General features: G+C 39.7%; 1 protein-coding gene across 2 annotated transcripts; it reads right to left on the bottom strand.

Moving 5' to 3' along the window:
* Nucleotides 1–788: 788 nt before the first annotated feature.
* LOC143886835 (putative metal-nicotianamine transporter YSL12) lies at nt 789–8,675 on the bottom strand. 2 transcript variants are annotated; one of them, XM_077390980.1, is made up of 6 exons: nt 8,164–8,675; nt 5,168–5,331; nt 4,876–4,973; nt 4,610–4,744; nt 4,217–4,406; nt 789–2,043 (listed from the first exon to the last, which is right to left on the bottom strand). In XM_077390980.1, exons 1-6 carry the CDS (start codon nt 8,597–8,599, stop codon nt 934–936), a joined length of 2,133 nt encoding a protein of 710 aa, XP_077247095.1. In that variant the 5' UTR covers nt 8,600–8,675; the 3' UTR covers nt 789–933. The 2 variants fall into 2 exon arrangements, with proteins under 2 accessions (XP_077247095.1, XP_077247096.1); XM_077390981.1 differs by lacking the exons at nt 5,168–5,331; nt 8,164–8,675 and having other exon boundaries at nt 4,217–4,386; nt 4,876–4,890.
* Between the last annotated feature and the right edge of the window lie 2,813 nt (nt 8,676–11,488).

The following is an 11,488-nucleotide window of genomic DNA, read 5'->3' on the forward strand; positions in this document are numbered from 1 at the left end:
CCTCTTTTCATCCCCAGGCCACCCCCTTCTAGTGAAGAGTAGTCGTAAATCAAAATTCTTCCCAACACAGCAGAGGTCTCTGAAATTCTGATGAACCTTGTTAAAAATGATGCCCTGGGAGTCAGCCACTGTAGAATGTAATATTTTCCCTCTGTGGACAGTTTTGTCCCTCTGCTTCTGTTTGTCTGGCCTTGCGCTTGTGTTGCCCTTGTGGCCCTCTTGTATCCTATCTCTTTTTTAGTTAATTCATCTGGTCGGGTAGATCTCACCATATTAAAACTTTATGAGGAATGATAGATGCAAGGGCCCTCTTTATACAAGGACTAAAGAAGGGCACTTGAATTGATCCACGTCATTTTTAAAGTAGATTTGAGAAACTGAATTCGGTTACAGTTAATGACGTGGATCTATTGAAGGGCCCTTCTTTAGTCCTTGTATAAAGAGGGCCCTTGCATCTATCATTCCTCATAATATGGTGAGATCTATCTGAGGATTTATGACTACTCTTTTTTTTTTTTTTAAGGCAAACTGGGGTTAGGGAAGACCCCCACCAGATGAATTAACTAAAAAAGAGATAGGATACAAGGGGGCCACAAGGGCAACACAAGCCAAGGCCAGACAAAGTCAATTTTAGGTCACGGGTTAGGGAAGACCCCGGGTCACCCCTTTTAGGTCACGGGTTTGGGCACCTTATTCTTTAAACAAAGTCAATTATTCAATTAATAAATATATAAAATTCTCGGGATCTCTCTCTCTCTCCCTCTTACTTTCCAAGTCATAAATCAAAGTTTGTAAAAGCATATCTTTATATTAATTTCAAACACAAGCATCATGCGTACTGTGTACCATCACTCTCTTCCTATCAGTGCAAATACTGGCCCACAAATACATAGAGATGGATACATTGAGCAAAGACTTTCAGTAAGATGAGTACTAAGATAGTTTTTCCAAGAAATTATCCACTTGTTGGTTTGTTCCCCTTGATAGAAATTTCATGCAGATGGGTGGCTTCACCCCTGCCAAAGCGAGCATGGATGCCGGCAAAGACCATATTCCGTCGCCGCAAATCATACCGGAAGCTACTGCCGGTGCAAACTTATCTGCCTTCGCCTTGTTCATCCTCTGCCATACAAACAGTATCACGGTCCCAAGGAACATATCGATTGCGAAGTAAGACCCCAGATAAAATGGGATTGCCATAGCCATTGGGAGCGGAATAAACCTCGCCACCCTCTTCCCCACAAGAGTTCTCACCAAGTTGATTAGAATGGCGGCGGCGAAAAACACATAACAAAGAGTGAGGCAGTGCTTTGGCAGCGATGAGAATCCGTCAACACCAAGTATCGCCATATTTCGATACACAGTGGCATATGGGGATGGGTATTCTGAAGTAGGAAGGCCAATATCATCGAAGGCCTTGTAAAAAAGCCAGAAGACACAAGGGGATATAACACAGCCCATTGCAGTGCCAATCACTTGGCTGATAAACATAGAGCGGGGCGAAGCAAGTGTTAAGTAGCCAGTTTTGAAGTCCTGCATGAGATCAGAGGCGGTGTTGACGATGCTCATCATAACACCACAAGCAGCGAGCCCTGCAAGCACACCACCATGTGAAGCGCCGGCCCATGCTCCAATTGTGAAAATGGCAAGCTTCCCATAGGTGGAAGCGAGAGACCAATCGGTGAGGCCAGTACCGTAGGCGTTACAAAAGGCTAGAACTGGTGCAAAGATATAAGGGACTAAAATGAAATACCATTTGAGCTGGGGGAAAATGTGGGGGAGGGCTATGATGGAGATGGCAGCAGTGGCAACGTAGCCCCCAATTGCAATTGATAAGGGGATTTGATCTTTTAGAAAGAGTTCTGTCCGCCGCTGGTCATCATAAGAGAGGGGCTCAGCAGTAGGAGACGTGCGATCATTGGTAGGATTTATACTAGTGTCTTTATTGCGCCTTTGTCGAACTAAGGCAAATAAGGTTCGGCGTAAGACCAGACAAAAGTTGTACAGGCCATCGCCGAGGATCATGGCAATGGCAATGAAGACCTGTAAGTACAATAAGAGATTAGTGAAAATAGTAGGAACATTAGAAGATAGGTTGACGTATTGATCCTAACAGCCTTTCATAACTTTTTTTTAAAACATGTTTGGCCTGAGCTTGTTCATGACAGAGTTTAGACTTGTTTGATCTTCAAACTAAGCTGTCTGGTTCCATTGTTGGCTTATCAACTGTTAGATATGGTCTGTGAAGAATCCAGAGGGCATATACGTAAGATCATATGTGGGCAATCCGTGATATAAGATATACTCTCTAGATCTAAGTTATAAATTCCGTTTCGTTCGGTGTTTCGTTTTGCTACAATGAGGGAAATATTTTTTTAAGAGTTAAAAATATGAAAAAAAATCCAAAAAAATAGAAATGGTTAAAAAAATATAAGAAACAATTACATGAACAAAATATGTAAAAGATCCAACATTTACTTAAAGGAAAATCTTAAGTGTGTTGACTAGTGCCTGACAAGATGAAAATTTTTTAGAGACCAAATTATGAGATTTTTTTCACCGGACTTTTGGGATTTAATAATGTTTGGACATTATTGAATTCATGAATTTTTTAAATTAGAAAAATACCCCATTATTTAGAAGTTATGGAAGTTGAGATTTTGACCCGACCCATTTTTTCAAATTTTGTACTAGAACTAGAAAGTTGACTTTTTATCCTTTAAGATTTGAGTCTTGAAACTATTTTTAATAGATCCACATGTGGGGTATTCCCTTATTTACATGTAAATCTTATGAAGAAAGAGGAAGAAAAAATGAGAACCAAGAAGAGGAAACAAGAGGAGATGAAGAAACACAAAAAATGGGGAATTTCGGACGAAACATGGCATTATGCCTATTGACAGAATTCAAGCTAGAACGACCAGAATCCGGACCAGAACGGAATATATCGTCGTTCCATTCCGGATTCCAGACCGGAACTGGAATTACGGTCCATTCCGGCCGGAACAGATCGGAATTTATAACTTACGTCTAGATTGAAGAATAATATTGTGAGTGAAATGACTGGGGTTACCCATTGAACACAATGATTAGTAAAGGGTATAAGGGTAATCAGTGCATCTCATCTTTATTGAGACATGGATCTAGTCCAATTCAACTACAATTAAGTCTTCTGGATAGATTAAGCCAAACAACGTTCTATTTTGGGTGAAACTTTAAGAAGCCTTTTCTATAAATATACGATTGGTCTTTTGTGCCATCTAACTTGACCATAGGAGATCTCTCCCACAAGAGATCAGGCAAACTAGAGAAGCAACAAAAGATCCAGCCATTTCGATCATTGCCATGGCTGATCCAGATAAGTTTTCAATCTTTCTTTTGTATTCTAGTAATTTGCATTGTTAGATCCCTAGATTAATATATTTGTACTGTTTTGATTAGATCTATTGGGTTTGTGATCATGGAATATTGATAGAATACCATGATCTTGGGTTTTTACAATATACATTGGATCATAGTTACCAGGGTGGGAAACGAATTCGGGAAGCAAAACGTGAAACGAAAATAGGAAACACATGAAAAAAATATAGGGGAAATAAGAAAGGAGAAAACGATAAAAAATCGATGAGAAACCTCTTAGGAAACATATTAGACGCGTTTCAGAAACAATAGAATAAGCACATGTGAAACATAAGAAAAACACGAAATATGTGGTTTTGTAGATTGAAATTTTGTTAATTTCAAATTTCTATTTTAATTTTCTTTATTACACTATATGCTATTTTTTAAATATCTAATCTAGTTTTTATGTTTTTTTTCCAAATTGATTTTCGTAAGTTCCACACATGTTTCCCACACATTTCACATGCATTTTCTACGACTTTTTCATACATTTATCACGTGTTATAAGTTTCTCATATATTTCCCATGCGTTTAAGAAACATTTTGGTATTTTTTTATCAGGTTTTAGAAAAGTTACCGAAACTCAAGAAACGCGTTTCCCACCCGTGAGAAACATGTTTTAGGTGAAACGAGTTTCCCACCTGCCCAAAGAGTTTCAAGCAACTATGCATTGGATTGCCCTACGATCCGGTCCCGTTGGATCATAATCTAACGGGGCATCGTTCTTCCCTACACCAATGATCCAGCATATATACCAAGCACTAGATAGTTTATTTTTCCTTATAGAGGATGAGATTTTGGTCATCTTAATTACCCTGTATCCTTGGAGGCCATGCATACTGGTAGATTTGAGACTTGCATCATACCAATGGCCTTTTCGGGTGGCGATGAGAGGCCACATAATCCCCCATGAAAGAATAGCTCCGAGAAGCACAGAGACGTTTACAATGTGAGGGCATATCATCCCTATTCCAACGTAACTCGCTGAGAAATCAAAGTAGAACCTGTGCTCAGATGATTGAAGAAGAAAGAAAAACTATGAGTTAAAAGAATCAAATTTCGATAATCAAATAAAGGCCCTGTTTGTTTTGGATTTTGAGAACTAATTGTGAGTCAAAAACTGATTATTGGACTCAAAATTACATTTAATTTGGTGTGTTTTAGTTTTATTTTTCCTTTAAACTTGATGCAAGGTTGATATAGTTACCTGTTATCATAGGCTTTGAGACCGAAGACTGGGAAGTATTGGAAGCCACAACCTTCACTTGTTGTGAAGAACCACTGGAAAAAACCCCATAGGAAGCTAAAGGAGAAGAACTTGCCTAATGTTTTCACCTGTTTTCTGTAACAATGAAACGAAAAATTAAAAAGCAAAGTAAAAGGTCAGAGAATTCAATGAAATTCTAATGTTTGTTCAACGGAATACCGAAAAAAAAAATGCTAATGAGGTTTCAGTGCTTGACAGATTGTTACTTTGCCATCTTGGCCCCCAGTGGTGTATGGAAGCTGTTGATAAGGTGAGCAGTTGCAGTGCCGCTAGGGTAGATGAGCTTATAGTCTATGATCATGATCTGCAACAAGTAACCTTGATCAATTTATTTGATTTTGGGTTTTTTAGTGGCAAATTTATTTGATTATGTTAATGTAATATAATTTACAAGCATTCATAGATTAACAGTAAATGGCGGAAAATTGCCCAAAGACATTGGTTGCAGGATATGCATTGGTCTGAATTCAAAATGTGAGAAGTTCTCTCGGAAAGTACCTTTCTGAGAGGCACCAAAGAGAAGAGGCCAAGGAAACTGACGAGAAAGAGAAATCCGATCATCCAACTCAGTTTTGGGTTCTTAATATTCTGCGGGTTGTTCGCTTCGGTCGCCTGTTTGGCAACCGCATCGCTCATCGCGAAGAGGTAATTTCCAAAGCCTCCTGTTAATACAAATTTTGATGGGAGAACAGTTTAACAGTATAAGTAAGAGAGTAGAAATTGGTTAGTCGCCAAATAATTTATTCCTGCATAAATAGAAGTCATTCTAACTGAAGGTTACGGCCCCTTTGATGCTCAGGATCTTAGATAATCTTGGATAACATGTTTAGCATAACTTTAAACTGGATTTAAGCAGTGGTGCTTAAAAGTTCTTTGACTATTACATACCTTATAAATGTAATACTTTTTAGGGAAATGTAATCAGCACAACCATATTTTGATATTTGCACAAACCTAACTGTCTTTTCTTCTTTAATTGTCTGGTAAGAGATTTTTGGGAAATGTAATAACCTTCTAACAGCTCTTTAAATACTAAAAGACAAGATGGGTCAGCAAAAATATCAAAATATGGTAGTGCTGATATCATTTACCTACTTTTAAATATCTACAAGAAAACTGCATCCCCGATGTGCAAACATTGTTCATTCAAAATGTGAATTTTTAAATAAATCTTTAGGATGTAAAAATAGAGCCGAGTCTGAAAATAGTATAAAAGAGGGTTCATGATCAAGCTGTCGTGCTGTCCTGACACCGTTTCTTAGATTTTAAGTGAGAAATTCAGGTTTTAAAAATCTCTCCTGCATCTTAAGATTTCTAAAATCTGGAAAAATGGGTGCATCCTGAGATTTCTAAAATGGGAGGATCTGCTACTCTCTTGCTGTCGGAAAGAAGGGCGAGAAGTAAAAAACGACGGCTGGTCCACTTCTTCTCTTGTGTCTTAGCTATAATTTTGAAGAAACACCGGATTCTAAAATTCACGTATCCAAATGGCCCCTAAGAAAATGACCTAAAAGGATGTTTATCACTTTGTGGTGTTGATCAGGCATGGATGAGGGTGATCCTAAAAGACAAATTTTAGGTCCTATATGGAAGGAGCTTTAAAAGTGGCTTTCTTTTTTATGCTTCCATTTATAAAGGATGCAGCAGTGGGCCCCATAAGTCTCTTTTAGGAAGGAGCCTAAAAGTGTCTTTCTTTTTTATTGTACCATTTACAAGAGATTGAATCTTGCTTGTGGCAATTGACAAAGAAAGTGGGCTCCAAAATTTCTTTTCAAAGTCATTTCTAAACAGAAATGAAAAGTGTTTTCACTTATCAGTAAAACATGGGAGTGGGGATATCAATATCCCTCGCCAAAAATTGAGATTATGATAAGGCCACGCCGACTACGTTTCATAGAGTATTTACACTAAAACTCAGTGTATTAACTAGCTGTCATCGAATCAAACATCCCCATCCATCCTAACCGTCGAATTAATTTTCGAAACACCATAGATTTAAAATTGGACCACCGGATGCTCTTAGCAATCAATTAATTAGCTTCCATGCAAGGATTAACAGAATAATCATTGGCGTGATAGCTGAGATTAACGATCAGATCGATTCAGAATGGACTGTCCGGCCCACACCAAAGGATGATCCAAACCGTCCATTTGATGGGCCACACCGTAAACAGGTTGTGCCCCAAAAACCATTTCCATAGGATGATCCTATGGAACTGCTTACTATAGAAACCTCCATATATCGAAGGGTTGAGATCATCCTACGGAAATGATTTATGAGGGACAACCTATTTACGTTGTGGCCCATCATATGAACGGTCTGGATCATCCTATGATGTGGGCCGTACAGTTCTTTTTGAAAAAATACTGCACTACACTGACACTGTATAAAATCACATATACACAGATTTCAGTGTATCAACCTAGGCAAAATTTGGAAAAGCTGGAAGAAACCAGACACAATATCATGATGGTGATACACCAGTAGTTCTGTATATATTTCCCACGGTTTCTCACGGAAAATCAAGAAGGGAAATGATATCAGCACTACCATGTTTTGATACTTCCACTATAGTAACTTGTTTTTTATTACTTTTTTTTATGGGCATGTTTTTTTTTTTTTTAGTACTTCAAGAGTTGTCAAAACTAAAGGTTACTACTAGGGGTGCAAGTTTGGCCTGTCAGCCCTGACCCGCCCTGAGCCTGAACAGGGCTGGATTTTCCAACCCTGAGGACGGGTCAGGGTTCATTTTTTTAGACCCTGACTCAGGTCGGGTTGGGTTCTGGGTTAATGCCTTAGGTACTTTGACCCGACCCGACCCTGAGTTTTCTATTACAGAATTGAACCATCTATGCATGTTTCTTTTGCTAATGTTTTTTATTATCTTGAATTGATGTTTCTTTAGATTATTATTATTAATTATCTATGTTGCCCGTCATGTTGTTGAATTCATATTGTCTTATTTTGTTCCCATTCTTTGTTTATTGATCATTTTGTTCATATGATAAGTGGTTGCTTTATTTTTGGCTCTCTTAACAGGTATTTTCACTAGAGTCAGTTAGGGCCGGCCCTGCCCAATCAGGACCAATCAGGGCGGGCCAGGGCCAGCACTGAGCCCTGTAGGGCGGGCCATGGGTTGAGGTTTTTCGGCCCTGACTCAGGGTCAAGGCGGGTCAGGGCCGAGATAATGGGATCCTGGGTTGGGCTAGGGTTTTGAAAAACCCGACCCAACCCGACCCTGTTGCAGCCGGAGTTACTACACTTCCCAAAAAGTTCTCACAAAGCTATTTTAAAAAGAAAAGACAAGCTGAAACCGTGCAACTATTAAAACATGGTTGTGTTGATATCAATAATCACTACCCATCAAGAATCTCCAAAATTTCCAAACCCATTTTTCCCTCCAAATAGATAAAAAACAGATCCAAATCAGAAATCTTTCACAGAAAAGAAATTAAAAAATAAATAAAAATGCAATAGAATAGAAATCACATACCACTAAATGCAATATCAGAAGCAGCAACAACGCATGTCTGAATGACTGTATTTTCCTGCCTCGTAAAAGGTTGCTTCAAAAGATTAGATTTTTCCAGAAACTTAGTCCATGTTTTTACGAAGAAAAACCCTAATAATCCCGCAGATACATTCAACGAAGGTATAATTCCAGTGGTGAGATTGAACTTCATGACTATGACACTAAACATAATGCCAAGAACGAAGCTCACAACGAAAGCTCTAAACGTTAATTGCTCTTGCCATGAAGGAACCCTCTTTCCATCAAAAATCTGTTCGATTGAAAGACCTAACTCCTCTTCTTCTTCTTCTCTGTTTTTGTGCTCATTGTGTTCTATTTCAAAAGCCTCGCGATTTACTGGACTTTCTTCATCGTGGCCGTTCTCGATCCCTCCTCCTCCTCTTTGGCGATTCTCCATGTCTGAAATGAAATCGATTTTGAGATTATTGATTCTCTGAGTATTTTAACCCCTTTATTTATAAAGAGTACGTTTTGAAAGATAACGAGATCAGTCTTACCTGATGCTGCTTTTGTGTGGCTGGTGTGCCATGTTTGATAAGGGTGATATATTTTCTTAGATGGCCATGTTATGACTTACTAGCAAAAAACCCAGTGCGATGCACGGGCCGACAAAGAATTGTACAGACCACATCATAGGTTGATCTAAATTGTCCATGTGATGGAACACAACATAAATAGGTTCTGCCCATAAAATAATTTCCATTTGCTGATCCTAACCCCCCAATCTATAGAGGTTTTCATAATTGTTGTTCCTCTTAAGGTGCCCATAATTCATTAATATTTTTACAGGTGTCCTGCATTCGTAGTACCAAACTTTCTGTAATTTGACCCGCACATAGTTAATAAGGAAAAGTAGTTTTTTCGTCATCATTAGCGGGGTGCAACTTGGGTCTCAACCCGACCCAACGCGAGGAACCCATATTTTCCAACCCAACCCGATTTCCAACCCGACTGGGTTCAACCCGACCCAACCCGATTTGCAATTTCCTCAACCCGACCCAACCCAATTTCCAATTCGGGTTAGGTTGGGTCGGGTTGACCCGATTTGATATGGTACCAATTGTTGACCACCTCAACTGAAGCCGGGTTGTTTTGGATTTTGAGAACCAATAGTGAGTCACCAATAATCAGTTTTTAACTAACAATCGGTTTTCAAAATCCAAACCAAACAAGGACTAACAATTAACAAAGGAAAATGTTATGTGCGCTATTATATTTGGATGATCACACTCCTCACTTTATTAAAGTACGGTATGGCCCGCACCCGTCCATTGTGGACTATGGAGACTATTTCAATGTTGAAAAAGAAAAACACATATACAGAACTTCTTCAGATGGAACCCAAATTCGGGTCGGGTCGAGTTGGTGTGCAGCCCGACCCGACCCGATTTCCAATTCGGGTTGATTTTTCCCAACCCAACACAACCCGATTTGCGAAAAACCTTAACCCGACCCAACCCAAATTCGGGTTGAACCCGACCCGCGTGGGAACATCCAAGTAACAACGATGGTTTCAAATTATATATAGTGCTAATGTCCTCACTACCATATTTTATAATGGCACTACTCACCATATTTTGATGATTGCACTCCTCACTTTATTAAAATGTACGGTATGGCCCGTACCATAGGATGATCCAAACTGTCCGTTAGATGGGCCACTGCCTACATAGGTTGTTCCCCAAAACTAATTTTCATAGGTTGATCTGAACCCTGCGATCTATAGCGGGTTATAGGTTGATCCAAACCGTCCATGTGATGGAACACAACATCAATCGGTTGTGCCCGTAAAATAATTTCCATAGGTTGATCCTAACCCTCCAATCGATAGCCCTCCAATCGATATAGGTTGATCCTAGCCCTCCAATCGATATAGGCTGATCCTAGGCCTCCAATCGATAGAGGTTTCCATAATTGTTGTTCCTCTTCAGGTGCCCGGAATCCATCAATATTTTGCAAGTGTCCTCTATGAGTAATATAAAGTAGTTCTTTCGTCATTGTCATATGTCTTTATGTAGACACCCCTTTTGACCGAACCCTAATAGAGTCGTTAGGTTGGAAACCCTATCAAACTAGTGTTTTAATGTCCCAAATTTGTTTCTAGAATAGGTTAGGGTCTCATTTAGGTCCCCATAAAATTTCGTCCGAATCCGTTGCGATTTGCCTAGTAAACGGACGAGGTTTGTAGTGTAGTGTAGTGTAAGGTCAAGGGTGGCGATTTAGCCAGAAATAGGGGTGCGCTGGAACCTGGAAAACCAGTTCAAATTTTCCGTAATGGGTTGTCCAGGGAGATATAGGGGTATACGGATTAGTGTGTAACAAAATTAGTTAGGGGAGAATCTTAGGAAGCTTCCAGCTTCCTATGTGGTTAGAAAGCTCCAAATCCTCACCATTGATCATAAAGGGGATTGGAGGGTTGAGATCTTTTTTTCCAAAGAGATATTTTTTCTTAAAATTTTCCCTTTTGATATTACTTGGGCCACCCCTTTGCTAATGTGATAGTTGTTATAAATACATTGAAGATGGTCTGTCCATGGAAAAGGAGGGGGGCAATTATATCTTATTTTTGCTTGGGCTTGTCTTACCCGAGGCCCCCCCCTATGGGTTAAAAGGTATTAAAAATACACTGAAGGTGGCTGTCTCAGAGGAAAAGGGGGGGTTGAATTTTTGGTATTTTCGTCTAATAAAACTCCAACCGATTATGGTTCTGAAAGAAAAAAAAGAGGAGAGAGAGGGGGAGAACGAGGGCTGCTAGCTGCTATCTCACCACCTCCGGCCAGCCATCTTCTTCATCTTCTTCTTCATCTTCTTCCCCACCCTCGAACTCACCTCCACCACCATCTATCCTCTCTATCCATCTTCTCCGACCAACCTTTGTCGGAATCCCACCACCGGTACCTCTATTATCTTCCACCTTCGGCAAAATCAAGACCCTCATCGGATTCTTCTCCATCTCCACCATTTTCTAACCCTCTGTTTCAACCCCATCCTCAAACCCATTCCGACCCAACCCCATCTTCTCCGGCAAATCCCATCTCCCCACCATCGGTCAACGCCACCACCTCTTCTTCTTCTTCTTCTTCTTCTTCATTTATAATTTTACCACCATCAAACCCCATCACTTTTTCTTCTTCTTTACAACCATTTCTAAACCCTTTAGAATTCTTACCTCCTCTGTTACCCTAGGAACCCAATTTAAACCCTTACCCCATCCTTTTTTCCACCAGATTGAGAGCCCATCCACCACTCTTTGAGTTTGCCTCCATTAATTCCGACCACAGCCCAC

This window comes from Tasmannia lanceolata, unplaced genomic scaffold (genome assembly GCF_043159265.1).
Source record: "Tasmannia lanceolata isolate RefF3 unplaced genomic scaffold, GAP_Taslan_0.1 ptg000011l, whole genome shotgun sequence".
Classification (NCBI taxonomy): domain Eukaryota; kingdom Viridiplantae; phylum Streptophyta; class Magnoliopsida; order Canellales; family Winteraceae; genus Tasmannia; species Tasmannia lanceolata.